Raw genomic sequence first — 19,776 nt, forward strand, 5'->3', positions numbered from 1 at the left:
GCGTCATGCGGCACAGCCACAGCTGCAGTGGGACCTGCCCACTCAGGCCTCAGCCCAAGCCCGTCTGCCGCTTATCAGCCCCGTATGACCCACAGCAGGAGCAGCTCGGTCCCGGACAGTCCCTGGTAAAGGACAGTTGCCGGTGTTTTCGCGTGGAGTTACTTGCAGCAGGAATTAATTCCGTGTCACACAAGCAGGGACTTGCCTTCAGCTCACTGCCTGGGCACACTGGAGTCTTCTCTGCGATTGCAGTTGCTACAAAAGTATTTTTGATTGAAATATGTGGGGTTTCTGAGTGAAATATGACAAGAAGGGGAGATACTGGGCTGTGCTAGACCCCTGTGTTGCTCCAAAAGTAAAGCCTCTAAAAGTCATTTTGTCTCCGAAGTACACGAATACTGAAAGACACAGAACTTCAGTATTCACCAGAAGCGTGCATATTTCTTTTCTCCTTAAGAGAAGAGCAAATTTGATACACTTCGGTCCTCTGTCCCAACGCGGTACTGAGCACGTCCATCTCACAAAGCCTGCTGTGCAACGCCGCTGCCACAGGGACCCAAACCACAGAGTGCCAAGGAGAGCCACATCATGGGGTACCAAGGACAGCTATATCACGCGGCACCAAAGGGACCCACCTCACAGGGTGCCAGGCAGGATCCGCAAGAGACGGACGCTCCCTTGTCCCCGGGAAAAGCGACACCGGAGACCGGGAGGCTCGCCGCGCCGCCGGGATCTGGCGCCCTCCCGGCGGGGCTGCCGCCCGAAAGAGGAGGAGGGAGCGTGCGGCGGCACCCTGTTGAGGAAGTGGCCACAGCTGTGAGAGAAAACGAGGAAACGGCCGTACCCCGGCCCAGCAAGGCTTGGCGGAGCCGCCTGCCCGAGGGCTGCCTCCTTGCCGGCTCTCTCCCAGCGGCAGCGGCAGAAGGCGGCGGCGAGGAGCCCAGCGACCCGCGGGGGACCGGTGAGTAGCGGCGCAGGGCTGCCAGCACCGGAGCCCCGCCAGCGGCGCGCCCGTCGCCACCGCCCCTTCCCCGACGGCGCTGCGGCGGCGGGGCCGGGTGGGACGGGCGGCGCTGGCTGCTGCCGGTGCCCGCGGGGGTCGGGGAGTGTCGGGGTAACCGGGAGAAGCAAGAGCCGGGCGGCCCCGCCGGCTCCCCGGCGATTCCGAGCGCCCAGGCGGTGAGCGGAGGGAAGGGCGGAGCGGCGCTGAGAAGTGGCAGCAAAGAAGCGGCACTCGTGTCGGGGAGCTAAGAACGCACCAGCTTAACAGCACGCGTGAGACCTTGTTTTTTCACAACGTCCCTGAAAATAAACAGCACTAGCCCAGCGTTTAAGGAGCTCAAATCTAGAACTTAAATTAAAAAAAAAAAAATATTTAATAGTATCTTGATACGTTATCGTGATAGTAGTTTTTCAACACTGCAAACTACACAAGAGTAGGGCTTCTGTGTGAATGGTGCATAATACGTTAAAAGATTTGATGGCTGACAAAATGTCTTTAAAAATGTGTTTCTTTCTTAACAAACTTCCCTATTTTGTTTCCAAGAAAACAACCGTAGTGGATTACTAGAAGTGTTGAAAGGAGTTGAGTACGATGAGCCTGATGGCAGAGTGATTGCTCTTCTGTTCATATGTTCTGCCAGCATTATTCAATTTTATTCTTTAAGCGCTGTACTACATAAACTTCGTGTTGTAGTTGGCCATATTAGTTTGAAGTGATGTTACTTTGGACAAAGATGAGTAATACTTTTGTTAGGTGACACTGACTCCAGTAGAAGAGTGGCAAATGGAGTCCCAGTCTGCCAAATTGCATCATATATTCTCAAGTGCTTCCACTTTAAAATGAAATTTTACCTTTTAAGGATATTAACTGTTTTGTTTTGTTTTAATTGTTATTTTCTGTTAGCGTCTTTCATGCTCTTTTTTTCCACAGACGCTTAGATCTCCTGAGCCCTTGGGTTGAATCTTCAGCCTAATCTGTGGGCACAGCCATCCGGTAAAGAGCCAGCATCAACATGCAAAGTGGTGCATTTTTACAGGCTTAGAGGCCGTAAACTGTACCAGTGTAGAGTACGTTGAGGCAGTCCACTTAGAGGAACTGTAACTTCTTTTTTTTTTTTCATCCCTCTATTGAGCATTGAGTGATAAACAGACAAATAAGGAAGTTCGAATGTTCTTTATATTCTGACAGTTATCCTGTGGGGGAAAAAAATTGCAGTGTGGTGAAGACAAAATAATTACAACCAAAGGGTTTGGAATCAGTTAGGATGCTCAAAAATGGCTGAAATAGATGAAGGTAAATAATTGCTTAGGTTTTGACATTCACTTGAAATAACTGCAAAATCACAAGAGAAATGCAGTAGAAGTGGTCTGGTTTTGCTTCTGTTAAAAATATTAACACTCTGTCAAAGCAAAGGTGAACTGTGCAGTGCTCCCATGGGCGTGATGCTGTGATTCTGATACCAGAGCAGAAACTGATCTGAAGTTGCAGGAATACAAGAACTGAAATTTATTTTTAGGAGCAGCTAGCAGGTTATTTTGAGCATAAAACAGCTGTTCAGAAGACTGATGGTAAAACTGTAAGATGAAAAAAAAATATGGAGTGACATTTCCTAAGTTTCCCATTCTTTCTTTCGGATCTGTTGTGGCAGGGGCTTTGGAACTGGAAGAAGTCACTTATAAAATGCATGTTGTGTTCAAAGGTCATGGTCTCACAACCACAGTTATTTTTTGCAAGTTACATTTCTTTTTCCTAATGCTTTTCCAAAGTGCAGTATTTAGCAGAAAGTAATGAGTCTGTTGCCATTGCTGGTTTGAATATTGTGACTGTAATGAATTGTGTTTGCATCTGAATCCACTGAAGATACTAGGTAGTGTCATCCTTTTTCCAGCTTTATGGACTTCTGGATCAGCGCCTCGAGATCTGTTGTGTGCACATTAGACATGCTGTGCCAGAATCTGCGTGTGTTTAGTTCCAGAATAGCATAGCTGAAAAGGGGAACTTGTCTGGTTTTCTATCATATTTACAAAGAATAATAGTTACAGAAAAACTGTTCCAATGAGCTATTTAAAATTACTTCTTTTTACTTAAAGGTAAACACACACTTAAGTGAGTTAACTCCACTGAGGCAAGAGTACTCGTACCATTCAAGGTGCCTGTTTAAAAGCTGAAGATGATCTTGCAGGCGTTTGTGAGCATGAGTAGTAAAGTTCAGTCACAAGAATGAAAACTTCTCACCTTGCAAGGATTTGTGGGATCAGCTTTTTAATTCTTAATTTGAGAAAAAGCATTTTATTATAGGGATATAGTTTTGTAACCCAATTTAACAGTATTTTGCATTTGACAAAAGAAGAAAATCTTGGGGGAGGAGGTGATGGTAGCTCACTTTGTGTCACAGCTGGCATTTATAGAAACGCTTTTACAGAGAAACGTTCCTAATATTTGCACCACTTTTACAGAGAAACATTAATCTCTGCAGTTTAAGTTAAGCCCTTTGATCGCTCTTGTGGGAAGAAGCCCTGGACTTGGCAGGATCATTCCGTATTCTTGTATGCAGTATAGTACAATGCATAATTATATTTACTTTGGGCATAGTAAAACTAATTTGATCACAAAGTTGTTGGTTACTATTTGCATTTTCCTCCTTTGATTTAAGGTTTCAGCAGCAAGGTGATGTAGTTTATGTTGTTTGGCTTTTAATTTCATGACACAGAGTGCTGTGGAGGCATACAGTTAAGCAGAAGAAAACCTTTTGCCACTGACTTCTGCATTGCTTTTTGTGGTGTTCGGAAAACATCAGCACTGCAAGTGCGAGTGAAGGAGCATTTATGCTCCGGCATAAAAAAAAATTATTTCAGGATTTGTTGTAGAAAGGATAATTGATCAATACTCATAATGTTTGACACAAAATGTCATCTGCCTCAAATAAATAAAATAAAATTTTGTAGTTTGTCTTTACATTCTACGGTTAAAATTGGGTCATAACTTCCTGTACCTACAGTGGCTAAATGTCCACTTCTTTAAACATGGTTGCTTGCTGTAAGACAGAACGAAAAGAGATCCCTCAGGGTTCCTGATGTTCTAAGGAGACTTCAGTATATGCAAAATGCTGCAAGTCTTGCCTTTGTATCAGGTATGAGAGCAGCTAATAAAAAAATTAACAAGTATTAGAACCTAAGTAATCAGTGTACAGGACTATGATACAGATAGTTTGTGCAGTTTCACTGTCACTTAGTCTGTAACTAGCAGATGTTGGCATGTATTAGTTTGACCAGCTAGGAGTGCCCTGCCATTTCTATAGCTTTGTCCTAATTTGCTTTAGGACAGTGTTCTTCAGAAAAGAAATTGAATGCCAGGTGTCCTGAATGGCCAATATGTCCAACAACCTCCTTTCAAAATGCAGTGAGGTGACACGAGGAATCTTTTAGCAGTGACACTTAGTCGAGGTAAGATGTGAGGTGCTAAAAGCTTTTGTAAAGAAGGAGGACTTGTAGCACTGTAGTGTGTAAATCCAGCCATGTAAATCCATGAGGCAACTCCTAGGCTGGGGATGGAGTTTAAATTAGCAGGAATCACAAATGTGGTTGGAGGTGGATAGACAAAACACAGGCAGGAAGTGTTAGGGTAGAATACCTACCGAGGAAACGGGCATACAATTGCCTAAATAGTTTAACATCATAAAATAATAAAAAAAAAATATAGAGCCTTTATTTTGTCAATCTATAAAAGCCCTTACCTTAAGCAACAGATTCAGTAAAATGAGTAAAAGGACCCAGGGCTCATCATCAAATACATCAGCCACAACCTAGCCCTACCCTCTTTGGTAATTTTTCTCTCTTTTTCTTTTTCCCCATTCCTCCCACTTCCTCCCCCCCGCCTCCCCAATTTGGATAAACTAATGAAGTGAGAAAATAAAAGGAAAAAAAAAAAAACAAAAACAACACAAAACTTTTGATATCACAGCCTCTAGAATATGTAGAAGCCAGTTCACTGTCTCTCAGCTAAAGCCAGTGTAGCTGACAGCATCAGTGGGATGCTGGAGCTAAAATGTTAAAATGTGTGCCACTGCTTAGCACTGAGTGTAGTTCTGCTTTTAAAAATTCTAGTCTTAATTTCAAAATTGGCTTTACAAATTTCAGGGGAGTTATGCTCAGTTTAAAACAATGGCTTAATGTTTTTTAGAAACTAGTTTTCTTGATTTTTTGTAGGATTGCCTGAAAAGTTGATTTCTTAATCTAGATAGGAAAACAGAGGTTAGAAACTTGCTGTAAAGAGAGTTCACCCCACTTCACCCCACCCCCAACTCTGTTAAAATGCATTACAGGAAAACTTAAACTGAAACATCTTTTTCATTACTGTGTTTGGAGAGAACATGGAAGAGGAAGCTAGAAGGTGTACTAAGCAGTCGTTATGGATAAATTCCTACTCTAGGAAACTCAGCCCAAATTTGATAACTTGAATAAAGAAAACAAGTTCACTTTATGCAAAAAAAACCAAAACCCAAAACTAAGATTTTAGCAAGGTGGAAGTCTCCAATATCTGAAATACGGAGAATGTAAGTAAAGGAAGCAGCAATAATGTAGGGATAGTTGACATAAAGTGTTTGATTTTATTGCTGCATTTCAAAGAATACATATGAATTGGAGCAGTATTTTCCTCAAAAGTTAGTAAAGCAAGCAGAATGTTTAAGGTAGGATTATTTTTGTACATCAGATAATGGGATTAGTTATCTTTTGAATCAGTGGACCATCTTGCAATTTTCTGAGAATTATTTATTTAAAATTATTATAAAGAGGAAGAGCGTCCCCAGAATTGAAGTGAGCATCAAGGGAGGCTTTGAGTGACTATTCTGTCCTCAGTTATAATGTACCGTTGGTATGTGCTGCCTGAGGTGAGCTGAACAACCGTGTGATAGCATTCATCTAGTGGATGTAACAAAGATCTGTTCCACAAGTACTCGTACGCACAGCAGTGCAGGAGGAATCCATTAAGGGAGGAGTGAACTCAAACCCACAGGAGCCTGTTTTCTGCAAATGATGCAGGGCTGTGTTCACTTGGAAGCAGCGGTGTGTTGAGAGTGATGTTCCTAGTGTGAAACCCAGTTGCTCTGATTCCCAAGGGACAAGTTTCATCAAATGAAGGCAGATTTTTGGTATCCTGGTGGAGCAACTAACTGTAGCAACAATTGCCAGTGGACCATTTAGCAACATAACCATTGGTGCTGTGCAGAGAACGGCACAGGAGAAACAAAGCCTGACACGAGCTATTTTTTTGCAGCCTGTCAGTTTGTCATGCAAGAGCTGGGGAAGTACTGCCTGATAGCCCAGAACGTGCTGAGGCCAGGTGCATCCTCTCTCTGCCCAGAGTGACAAATGGGCCTTGTCAAGAGTATTTCACTGGTCCAGGTACTGCAAGTAGGCTTCCTTCATGGGAGGGGAGGAGAAGGCTCGTGCCTCTCTGCGTAGCATTTCTGGAATAAATATTCTCGTGTTTTGCCTGAGAGCTGAGGTTACAGTTAATCCAAGTGGTCATTTGCTGGCTAAACGTGACTCCTGTCCTCTAAGAGACTGTTTGATGCACTCTTTGTAGCAGTGAGAGGTAAGCTTTAGCGGTGCTGCTTGTTCTGAGGCTACAGGGTGGTATTGAGAGAGGACGCAGACTTAGTCTTTTCTGTACCACTGATTCACTGATGCACCAATTGGGAAGAGGATCATTTTTGCTATGTGGTCTTTCTTTCTGATGTACTGCATCGCTAGAGGATACTATTTTTGGAGAGAAGGCTTTGTTTGATCAGAAAGGTATTACATGGATTTTTAAGAAACTCATCCTTAATGATGGCAGTCTGGCTGTGCGAGTTAGTATCACATCTTCCTTTCAGAAAAATAACATAAAGGTGCTTGTCCTTTCTTCCATACCCCTGTGGGTGTGAACTCTTTCAGAGTGTGATTGCCAGCAAGAGATGAGCCTTTGGCAGTTATACAGTTCCTCTATAGCAGAACAGTAACATTGCTATACACTCCTACCAGGAGCTTTTCAAATAATAATGTAATGTGCCACATTTTTTATAGACTCTAGAAAGTGGCACTGAGAAATCTTGACCAGTTTTGTGGAAACTTTCCTATTCTAGGAGTATGAAAAGTAAGTTATTTTCGTCTCTGCAATATTTTCCCTACTTTACATAAAGTAGGATACTGCGGACTGTTTCAGATGACAGATAACCGTGGTCTGCAAGAGGAACCTGCCTCATTTTGCCTCTCTAGCTCACAGTGCGGCCAGTCAATTGAGGCATTCATTCAGCAACAGGTTTTAGAGGTCCTACAGATAGAGCAAGACATTTTAGAGAAATGAGTGAAGTATAATGGCACCCAAATGTTCTTGATTTGTTGTTCACTTAACAATACACAATTGCTAATATTCGTGGCTGAGAAACTGAGACAGTTTATCTACATTTGTAGCCCCTAGAACAGGAACTAAATTGAGACAGGCAAAGCTGCACAGAGAAGGGAAGTTTATACCCTCACAGTAGCTTTGGAAACATCAGCCTATGACAACTAAACGAGTAGTTCAAAAAAAGGTAAATGAAGATACTTATTGGAACCAAAAAGCAAACATATCTTTTGGGTCTGCCTGCTAGTAGAACCAGAATGTTTATCCTAAATTCTGAAGGAAACGTAGCATTTTGTTTTAGACTTGTGGTGGCTTTCAAACTTCATGACTGCTGTAATAATGTTCAGTTTCTGCTTGGGTATCTTTTAGTTTCAAGAGGGAGGTATTACTTTTCTTCTGTCTTCTGTTTGACTTCCTTCTAGAACTGATCATGCTTTGGTTCTGAGATGTCTTTTTTACCAGAGGTTTTGCTAAAAATACCATGAAGAATAAAAACCAAAGTTATAGATCGGGTACATATCCACACCTGGGGCCTGATCCTTTTGAATGAGGCCAGTCCTTCTCAGTTTTCAAGGTAATAAAAATCCACAGTATCACCAGCTCTGTTTTCAGGGCTGCAGCTTCATCTTTGTGTGTGTTTGGAAATTGGGCAGAATGGGTTTTGCCCTCCTGAAAATGAGGAACATTTTGGTTCAGCATTGTTGGTACAACATTCTGGTAGATCTGCTTCTTGTGGCAACTTCTTTTCTGAGTTGTGAAAAACACCTGGCAGTTGTGAACCTTAAAATATTTTTGAATCTTTTTTTTTTTGTTTAAGTTTAGTGATAGTTTGTTGTGCCTTGACTTTTTTTGTACTATCTTGTCCATAGCAGTTTTGTCATAGCTGTCTCTGTAAAAACTCTTCTGTAAAAATAAGAAAATGTTCCACTAGAAAAAGGTTATGCTGACATACTTAATGTCACTATTTGAACCCGAAAATATCCAGACCATTAGGCAGACAGTTCCATCAACTGTAGTGATACTTCTTGCAAGTAGGCTGATAATATTTTTGTTCTGCTTTTCACATGTTCTTACTAACTTCGTAAGTTTATTTTGCAGTGTAGCAGTAGTAGCCCCTCTGGTACATAGAGGAGTTCTAGTTTTTGCTGCATTTCTGGAAAGGCACTAAGCTTGAAACAAAACCAGAGAGGAACTTTATATATTATGTAACACAGCCCAGTATTTCCTGTAGTTTTGTATTCCGTGAGAAGGACTTGTAACTGCACCCCAACTTTTGCTTTTTTGGTGTCAGCACTGGGAAGAAACAATTACCCTGTAGTCTTCCATAGCCACTGCGGAGCCCACAGGTGATGCTGGTGAAGGTCCGTCTGTGCCCAAATAAGTTTGCTCACACCTTGTTGCATGGGAAAACAGGCAATTAGACATGGGTCTGCCTGGAGTATCTTGAGTGCTGTCCTTTGATGTTAGCTCATCCCCAATGGTTCTACTTTTTTATGGTGGTTTAATGGGTACCAATCACAGTAAAGTACTTTGCCCAAAAGGAAGCAGGCTTCCATACAAATGCTGCCTTGTGTTTTACAGCAGAAATGCTTCTTTTGACAAGGAACATCTTTAGCCAGAGGCAATATATGCATTTGTGAGAGTGTAAGGGCTCCACGGGAAAGGAGACAAGGGAATGAGTAGTAGAGCATGGCAGTGATGGGGAAGTAAGTTGATATTTTTGTGTTGGTGGGTTTTTTTCCTTATTTTTCCTCAAGAGAAAAGCAACAAAACAAAACCCAAAACAATAAATAGACAACACTAAACCAAACAAATAAAACAAATACTTTATTATTATTATTATTTTTTGTTAAATAAATGTGGAAATCGTAGCATTTCTGCTGCCATGGAAACAATAATACCAATATATAAGTGCCTGACTTCAAAAATTCTATTTTAAGTGCTAGTACTATTCTGAGCTTTTTAAAAGACTAAAGCAGAAGAAGCTTTTTAGTGGTAAACTATGACATGTGGAAAGGTGACCAAGATAGGAGAGTCCCAAAAGGAAGAGAGAATACATCCCTAGCATCAGTGAAGAGTGCTTTTTCAGCGATCAGTGGCCCACCATGACCTCAGTACAGAAGCTTATCTAGGAAACCCCTGAGTCATAGAATCATAGAATAGAATCTCAGAATCTATTTGGTTGGAAGAGACCCTTAAGATCATTGAGTCCAACCATATAATAAAGTATGAATGCTATGTTACCTTTTCTAAACATCTGTTTGCCTTATAATAATAATAATAATAATAATGTTTCCAAGTCAAGTAGTATTTCCTCTGGAAACATTTCAATAGATAGAGTGCCTGGAGTAGTCTGATGATACCAGAATGTCAGATGCAATTTAGAATAAATGAGGGCCTTTCTGCCATGTTTCAGTCAAGATAAAAACAGCTATCTAACTGTATTCAGTATAGATAAAAATTACTCTGAAAGCAAATCCAGAGAAAAATATTGCTAAAATCACATTTTTTTTAAGCTAATAATAATTTTAGGTGTGTTTGTATTTTTTTTTTTTTAGTTCTTTGGGTGAATAACTCTTTGATACAAGAGGGGAGGTAAACAGTGTTTTCACTAAAGCTAGTAGATGAAGCACCAATACCACCTATTCAGCAGACAGTTTTTGTTCTAATGTGGCCAAAATATAGACGCTTTACATGAATAAAGGCAAACATTATTTTCTTTTAAGCTAAACCAGATTCTAGCAAGGCCACTAACTTTCAGACTCATAAGAGCACACAAAACCTGCCACAGACTGGACAATCCAACTGATGGGGAGTGATGGTGGTGTTAGATCCAGGCTGTGAACTCCCCAGCAGAAAAGTCTTCTGGGCCCAGAGCTACCACATTCCCTACTTGTTCCCAGGCAGACTTTAATTAAGCTACAGTTCTGTTAAAGAATACATCTCAGTGCTTAAAAACCCTAGCAGGAACACTGAAGTTATCCTGAAAGCATTGCAAGAAATCAGAATTATCTGCAAGAATGAAAGAAAATGCTTCTGAAACTGAACTGCTACAGAGTGAAATACAGAACTGATAAAAGTGCTGAAGAGACAGACCAGTGTTGAAGAAATAGCAAAAGTGAAATTTGCTTGAAAACCAACAGATATGCTTTGTGTATCCATCAGTATTGCTGAGGAGGGTGTGTAAAACAACAGGAAAGCCTTTGGAGATGAAAGAAGGCATGTTTTAGAGTCTGAAGTACAGGAAAAAAATAACCGTGCAGCATAATACTTAATTGTCAGTGAAAGGATGCAGGGATCAGAGATGGGCATTTGTTTGCATGGGGAAAGCTTCTCATGGAGAAAACTCACGAGTTTTCTTCTCATGGAGACAGAGGCCCAGGGACAGGTAATGGACAAGTTGCTGCAGGCTATAAGGTGGTTAGAGATGCAGTTTGTGGAGGCTGAGACATGATGCCTTCAGCACTTCCCTGAGGGAGACCGCCATACTGGAAGTAACATGGTGATCCCACATGTGCTGCTTTGCCTTTCGAGACAGTACTGCACACATTTCTTTCAGTATGACAAATGGGACCTTGTTCAGAGATGTCACTGTCTACAAAAATTGTAAAAATTATCAGTGTTATCAGCTGAATTAAGTAAGATTTCAATTTTTTTTTCAATGGCTCGGCACGTTCACCCTAGTGTCCCAGTGAAACTGCGGTTTATTTGAATGATTTGAGAAGATGGGATTCTGCTTCATTTCCTTCCCTAACAACTTGGTTTTAAACATTTACTGTGTTCTTACTTTATTTCTGCATAATTTTCTCATAAAAATTCCTCTCCTGAGGTCTGGATAGAAATTAAGGCTTCATGTTTATGCAGGAAGGTAAAAAAGACGTGTAAAGGTGATCTGATTAATCAAATTAAAACCACCATTTAGGTGCCTAGGCAGACTGTTGAAGAAATGAGAACAGAACAATCGTTTAATTCAGTTTTATTTGTTAAAATACTGTAAAAAAGTAAATATCTACTTGAAGTGTGAGGCAATAATAATGGATTTATAATGCCTTTATGGTAACTATGTCAGAATTTACAGCAGTTTGTAGTACCATTAAGATTATGCTAAACCCTGAAAATACTCTGGTACTTAATGTACTACATGAAGTCACAATCAAATGTGTGGATGCTTAATTCCTTTCAGCTTTTAGGTGTGTTACATAAGGTGGAAACACAGAAAAGAATCTCAGGATGAAAAATTGTAGTGCTGTTCACAGACACACCCATCTTGATTCCAAGAATCAGAATTAAACAAGAATTTTAGAAAAAACGCATATTCACATTGTTCTAATAGTAATTTTTTTTTTTTTCTGTGTATGGCCAGAGAATCACAGAATGTTAGGGATTGGAAGGGACCTCGAAAGATCATCTGGTTCAATCCCCCCACCAGAGCAGGAACACCCAGATGAGGTTGCACAGGAATGTGTCCAGGTGGGTTTTGAATGTCTCCAGAGTAGGAGACTCCACAACCTCCCTGGGCAGCCTGTTCCAGTGTTCTGACCCCTTCACCGTGAAGAAGTTTCTTCTCGTATTTAAGTGGAACCTTCTGTGTTCCAGTTTGTACCCATTGCCCCTTGTCCTACCACTGATTGTCACCGAGAAGAGCCTGGCTCCATCCTCGTGACACTCACCCTTGATATATTTATAAACATTAACAAGGTTGCCCCTCAGTCTCCTCCAAGCTAAAGAGACCCAGCTCCCTCAGCCTTTCCTCATAAGGGAGATGCTCCACTCCCTTAATCATCTTCGTTGCCCTACACTGGACTCTCTCCAGCAGTTCCCTGTCCTTCTGGAACTGAGAGGCCCAGAACTAGACACAATATTCCAGATGTGGTCTCACCAGGACAGAGTAGAGGGGAAGGAGAACCTCTCTTGACCTACTAACTCCCCTTCTACTACACCCCAGGATGCCATTGGCCTTCCTGGCCACAAGGGCACAGTGCTGGCTCATGGTCATCCTGTTGTCCACCAGGACACCCAGGTCCCTTTCCCCTACACTGCTCTCCAACAGGTCATTCCCCAACTTATGCTGGAACCTGGGGTTGTTCCTGCCCAGATACAAGACTCTACACTTGCCCTTGTTATATATTCCATTAATTTTTTCCCACCTAGTTCTCCAGCCTGTCCAGGTCTCGCTGGATGGCAGCAGAGCCTTCTGGCATGTCAGCCACTCCTCCCAGCTTGGTGTCATCAGCAAACCTGCTGACAGTGCAGCACTCTATTCCCCATCCAAGTCGTGGATGAATATATTGAATAGTACTGGTCCCGGTACTGACCCTTGAGGCACTCCTCTAGATACAGGCCTCCAACTGGACTCTGCCCCATTGACCACGACTCTCTGGCTTCTTTCCTTCAGCCAGTTCACAGTCCGCCTCACTACCCAATCGTCCAGACTGCACTCCCTCAGTTTAGTAGCAAGGATGCTGTGGGAGACTGTGTCAAATGGTTTACTGAAGTCAAGATAGAACTGTTGAAGTTACAAGGTGCATGCTCAAAATACCACCCTATCCTAGAACAAATTGTTTCAGTCAGCATATTTTCATCATTCTGCTCTGTCTAGTGAGTCTTTCTTATGTGTTTCGCATGCAAAAGATACCTGTTTTAAGCTTTACTTCTTTGATTTCGTGCATTGCTCATGGAATAGTATTTTGAAAAACAAGGCAAGAGGAAAAAATAATTTGGTTCAAATCAAGAGCTTATTTGGAACACTGTTTCACCCCTACATGACTTTTCAGTCTTTTTTGTCACTTCAGTCCTTTTACTCATTAAATATTTGGGTAAGTATACTAATCAGTCAGCTGTCCCTAAGATTCTTTCCACATTCCTGTTTGGTCTTTGTAGAAATATTCATACTCCTATGTATATTTTTTTTTTTATGTTAGAATGGAGATCTGTACCTCAGTAACACTGTGCTCACTGTTATGTAAACCTTTCGTTGAAACAACTATTCTACTTTTATCTTTGCCTAAATATAAGAGATGAAAGAGAAGCAAGCTCAGGGCAGCAGTGTGGTCAGCACAGATTCTTTCTGACACTTTCCACCTGGGTTTTCCTGAGTTTTGCTCCTCTGTTTTTTAAAAATGTTGTGCTTCCCTGCATGCATGAAATGTGTGAGATACTAAACTGTTGTGCTACGTCTGGAGTACCTGCTGTCTGCAACACTGATGAGGAAGCTACCTGAGGGGAAGTGGGTATCTAATTTTCCTGTGTATTTGCATAGTATTTTTTTTTTGCTTTCATGCAAGTTAACCATGATATTTGCTTGCATTTGTAGCCTACTGAAAAGTCAAATTTCATGCTATGGGGAGAGTTGAACTTTAGACCCTCTTACTGTTACGCTCAAGTGCATTTCTCAGGTAACCAGCTGCACTTCCGTCAGCCCTCTCAGGGGTAAAGCCTTGCCTTCAGTCCTTTGGGGACTTAATCTCCTTTGGGGACTTAAGGCTCACATTTGTAACTGTGCTGACCTGACAAGCTCAGCATTATATGTCCCCTGGCAGAACTCAGAGGAGGAGAAAAATGTGAATCGAAATAAATTTTCTTCTACTCTATTACTGATTCTAGAAGACTATTAAACTCCCAAAAGGAAGGCAAGAAATTGAAAGTGCAACCAAAGACGACAGCCATCTCAAACTTGGAAATTCTTCTAAAATAGACTAGAAGTTTTTGACCGTTATCTAATGGTTTGTGTGTGTATTTGGCTCCTTGCGTGTTCATGACACTCCACCATCAGTCCAAACGTTTCCTAACTACTACACACTGAATATTCTTCATATATAGACATGGCAGAGAAACCTTGCCTGAAATCCACGAACATTAACCTGTTTTGCAAAAGTAGATCAGGCGTTTGTTGTCTGAAATTGTTATAAATTGCTTGTGGAATCTAAGAGATCACAAGGATCCTGCTGCTGTTCTTTCAATGATAATTGAGAAATATTGTCCATATTTTATAAACTTTTTTTAGCAGACCTTCTTGCATATTTGAGCTTTGAACTTCTCCATTTTACGTTCTGAAGAATCAAGAGGTAGTCCATCATCACCGCCACTGCCATTTCGTCCAGATTGCAACAAACTGGTTGTTTTTTTTCTTTATCCCTCTCTGTTTTAAGGACTATAAACTGGCAAAAAGGAACAACATTTTCAGTTGTACCCATCACAGGAATCCATTGGTGCAGTGTAGAAACATTCTTTTAAAAAAGTAAATAAAATATTTTTTTCTTTGACCTTTAGCTAACATCTTGACTAAAACCTCATAGGATTATGAGAAATTAAAATCAGGTGTGAGAATTGTTCTGACTGGTCTGTGAAATGCAGGATTTCTGTAGAAGAAAATTTTCATAAATTCAAACTACTGAATTTGTCCCATTGTAGGTAAAACTTCAGGCTGGAGTAGCAGAGTGAGAACTGCCAGCACCTGAAACCATGCAGTGCTTACCTAGCTAAAGCAGACCAATGTTGAGCATTGGCAATGGAAGTTTCTGCTATTCCGCCCAAAATATTGCCTTGACTTTTTTCACGATTTAATTATGAACTTTTAACTGACATTTTACAGTTAAGATGGTATATAAGGGATACACATATATATATATATATATATATATCTAAAGGATAACTGACAAAATGACACAAATTTTCAGTAAGGAAGTTACTGATGGGCTGTAGCCTTGTCTTTTTGTGAGAAGTGGTAATACTCAGAAAAGAACTTGAGAACTTGAAGTTTTATCTATATTTTTGTCTGTTTAGTGCTATACATAAATGTTTTCTGTGTAAGGCTGTATGGTTTTGGTTTAACTTTTGTAGGGAGTGTAAAGATTTAGTCACCTATGTATGGGCTGGCTCACGTTCATGTACTTTCTGATCTGTTCGAACTCAAACTCCAAATGAATATTCCAGAAGTACATGTGAAATGGCGCGGTTTTGTAGTGGACACTGTACCTCAAGATCACTATGAACCAAGAACCTCTTACTGGTTATTTTTGAGACAACAGAACATTTGTCTGTACTCTACATCTTGGAAATAGGCATGCAGTGTGCCTCCAAGGCAGTTTCTGTCCTCTTGGGTACCATCAGATAGATGCCTAAAGCAGCCAGGTGAAGGGAGGGATCCAGAGATGGCACTTACATTGTTCTCATTAAGATGTGAATAACTCTGATTTAGGCAGCATGTTAGGGTACAGTTACTTTTTCTCTCACATTTTGGCCCAAGTGAGAATCATACAGAACATGTTGATAGGCTTCTAGGAGCTGGGGTGACTGTACTTATGTTTGGTCGTTGTTGTCTTTTGGGAGGTCATTTTACAGGTATTGTAAGGAGAGTTAAAGAAACCAATCTTGTACCTGGGATAGCCCGTCTTACTGCTCTTTCATTTAATCTGTTGGTCAAAACTTCTATCAGGAAAACTTTCATCTCCTTATAGTGGGTTCTGTTTTGCCAAATGTGCATTATTGCTCAGAGTCTTCATCTCAGAATTATAAGAAGTCTTTCTCATGCCCTTGTTCAGAGCGTCCAGCACCTTAAAGAGAAGATGTATTTCCATGTTTTGTTGTGACTTAACCAAAGAATGATGACGTTCTGGGTAATTCTGGAGTATCATAGGCCACTTGGTCCTGCAGCTATGCAAGCTGGTGCAGTCAAGTCATTGTTTGTACTGGAATGAAGTCAATAAGGAGTCCAAGATGTCTAAATACAGACCTGTCACAGATACCTGGTGTTTACCATTCAGGTCTCCATGGAATCTACCATTTCTTCAAAGTGTTTTTAACTGCCCATATATGCCACTGTCCTGCTGGGGGCCAGAGTCTACTTATGCTTTTGTGGTATTTCTTGTACTCAAGAGAATTCGGAATTTGCTGTGAACTGCTAGATCACATTTCAACTATTTTTTCCTGGTTTTCTAAAGAAACTGGTTCATGCAGTCACCATCATGTCAGGCTCTCCCTGATAGCTTTTTACTTCTGGCCTAATTTCACAGAGGAGAGAGTCTCATGGGTAGTCTGATCAATAATTTATGGGAATAAGTAAATGTACTCAGAGGAGAACAAGCCAACACAGTACCTCCATTGCATGAGAGCAAGAGCTGAACATGTACCCATTTTTCGAAGCCTGCAAACAGTAACTCCGTAGCTTCAGCATGTATTTCCTTGCTAACCAGTAGTTAATGGATAAGGAAGATGCTGAGAGTACTTGAGTTGGTGCTAGTGAGAATTTTGCAAGATGGAGCAAGTGTGAATTTAATAGGAAAAGCTTGGCTTATTGCTAGAAGGCTGTAGTGCATTAATTCATAGGCCTTGACCACAGAGAAATTTACTGTTTCAATAAGAGATCTGCATGCTGTTCATTAGCTGGAATTAAAGATGGAAATGAAAAGATAATTGAAAGGAAAAGTGGTTTTTCCTTTTTTTTGCAAGCTTCTACACAGTGTCTGCTTCTAAAAACTGTGTCTGATGAAGCAGTGTAACCAGTCAGCAAAGTGTCTTTTACCACTATGTTGAGACGATGCTGAGGACATTTGCCAACAGGGCTGATACTTTTTCAGGATGAAGGAGTTTGTTTTTATGTCAAAGACTATGAAGAGGAAGACAGAACCCAATCTGTGTCTTTAAGTAACTATACGGAATTCATCTCAATGGCTTCTACAGCAGTCAATATCTTTGGGAAATTTTAATTAAACTCTTTTCTAAAATCTTTTATGTTTTGCCATGTCTAAATACAACTTTAAAAACCCTAAAACTAAGTTGCTCAATAAGAAGCAAGCAGCCCTTAAAAGAAAGATCTTTAGCAGCAGTTAAATATGTATTTTTCAGCAGTGCTATACCTGTATACAGTGCTAGCATTTCTGAGTGCTTTGTTTTAGTTAAGAGTTAAGTTCTGACTCAAATCCATGAACTCTAATTGCATTAACAAAGCTAACTATTGAATCTAGACATAATAGCCATAACTCACCTACTAGAAAGGAATGTATAAAGACTGAATTTGTTAAAAACAATACGCTTTCACTTGTAGAGTTGAACCTGTTTATGATGACAGAATACTTCCTTCTAGCATGAAATGTATCATAATGGGCTTTAAACGAAATTGAAGAGCTGTGTGTAGAACTGCAGACAGTGGATAGTAAGAGAGTCTAGGCCAACATCATGATGTGTTAGCAGGTGAGACAGTCAAGAGTCACTAAAATTCCAACTCCAGCAAGACGTAACGAGAACCAGTTCCAGTCCCACAGTCTGAACAATGAGCATGCAGGTGAGGAGTCCCTGGGAACTCACTGTATCTTGATTCTGACTGGACAGATTCCAGCTTCAGCCTTACTGTTGTCTGTCCACAGGTGACTCGAAAGGTGTGGCTACACCTTGTGTAATTATACTTCAAGTATTTTCAAATGTAATAGTTTGGTAACAACAGCACCATCTAATTTTTTGAGCATTTAGTCAGATTTTCAGGTCAACATTTAAACTCCTATGAATATCCTAATGTACCGCCTTCTCTGCTTTCTATATCTGAAATGAGTCATTCAGTTTAACTTGGTATGCCTACACGTGCCTGCCCTTTGGAGAGTTGTTTGGAAAATCTTTTAAAATGAGTAGAGAAATTTTAATCAGAGGCTTTTTGTCCTGTTGGTGTAAATACTTATCAGTTTTGCTGTGTGCGTGTGCTGTGACTTCTTAATGAATAGATATAAGTTCTTTTAGTATTTTAGTATTTTAATCCTCATAAACATGCTGAAATGTCAAGTGGAAAAACTTGACATGGATTACAAAAAAAGCAGACCTTCAAAGAGAACTGATGTCTGGGCAACTCATTCTGAAGAGTATATAGTAAATACTGAGACTAATCTGAGACTAAACAATACTCTGAGGAGTAGACCTGAAACACATATAAGTCAAAGAGATTTTAGTTTCAGTAGCCATTGCATCAGAATCTTTTGTAGCCAGAATGCAAGCTTCCTCTCCCACCTCACCCCCGTCCCACTTTTATTTTATTAGCTCTTAATTTCATTCTGAAGTTCATAATCCTTTTTAGATATGAAGGTCCTCACATTTTTTTTTAAGTCTGAAACTAAAGGTATACAAAAAAAATACTTCAAATGAATACTTCCATGAAAATAAATTCCCACAGACAAAGAAATGTCGTGGCATTCTTCTGTTTGCATTTTGTTCACTACAACATTTCTGAAGTGTTTTGAACAGGCACAGCAGAGAATTGCATGGGATTATTTTGGCCTTTTCTCCAAATTAGCTGTAGAGTGCTGGTAGAGAGCCAGTGTGGATCATTCATCCATCCATGCATCCAATGTGTCTATGTCCAGGCTAACCTCACAACCGGTGTGCCAGTGGAAACCACCTGCAGTCTCAGGATTAACATTTGGCAGCTGTGCCCTTTGTGTCCCAGCTTCCTCTGCTGTTGAGGACCACAAAGATTCACATAGAATAAAATTATACCACTTGTTCTTTTGTTTTAATTGTAGTAGAACATGATTTAAGCTCTTTCCTTACTGAAAACCTAGTAGCAAATCTGTTTACATACACCTTTTGCAAAAGTGAGATTTAAGACTTGGATCCTGCCTTCAAGGACTACTTTGGCAGAGGTGGGATGACGTATGTTCATCTCCTAAACGGCAGTGTCTGCATGTTGTGGTTTAACATCAGCTTGCAAGAAAGACCACAATAGCCAGTCACTCCACCTAAACCACAAGTAGGGTATAGGAGAGAACTGAAAGGGTAGGGAGAAACTCATTTAAACAAAATAATATCAACATACTACTATTGCCAATAATAATAATAATAATAAATAAAATAGATTATACCCAGTGCAATCCCTCATGAAACTCCTGTTGCACCCAACAGCCAGTCCTGGAGAGGAGAGCACCCTGGTCTCCAACAGCTGATCTCAGCAAGAGAGCAAAAAGACAAAAGGCAGAAAGGTCCAAAGGGCAGCTGCAAAATGGCAGAATGGCAAAAGGCTGAACTAACACCGAACTGAACCAGAGCAGAACTAACTAAACTAACGCACCGGAAAACCCCAACTAAATAGTCATAAAAGCCATCTGTACCTTTATCCTGCGCATTATTAATGGTAGGGAATATTTAGTTGATCAACCCAGATGTCAATCTAGGTGATGTCCAGTCTGTGCCCCCCCTCCTACCAATTTGCACCTGCAGCTGGATGATTGAAGAAGTCCTCGGTTTCCCTGACAACAGCCAAAATATGAGTTCTTACATTCGCTTCATACTGACTCAAAACAAGAGCTATCTACTGAAAGAGAAACATTAACTCTATCCTAGGGAAGAAGCAATGTTATCTCATTATTCTCATACTAAATTTAAAACAAAAGACCATGCTAGCTACAAAAGAG

At 40.6% G+C, this 19,776-nt stretch overlaps 1 protein-coding gene across 3 annotated transcripts in view; it reads left to right on the top strand.

The window, feature by feature from the left end:
• The first annotated feature begins 516 nt into the window (after positions 1–516).
• SYK (spleen associated tyrosine kinase) overlaps positions 517–19,776 on the top strand; it is a 53,318-nt gene continuing 34,058 nt past the window's right edge. For 2 of the 3 annotated variants that reach the window (XM_082074157.1, XM_082074159.1), the window contains exon 1: positions 2,252–2,296. In XM_082074157.1, coding sequence (XP_081930283.1) covers positions 2,291–2,296 — 6 coding nt within the window. In that variant the 5' untranslated portion in view covers positions 2,252–2,290. Of the gene's footprint in view, positions 962–2,251; positions 2,297–19,776 lie in introns of those variants that run through there. The other variant, XM_082074158.1, reaches the window with a different exon arrangement.

Source organism: Streptopelia decaocto (genome assembly GCF_964273445.1).
Source record: "Streptopelia decaocto genome assembly, chromosome: Z".
NCBI classification, from domain to species: domain Eukaryota; kingdom Metazoa; phylum Chordata; class Aves; order Columbiformes; family Columbidae; genus Streptopelia; species Streptopelia decaocto.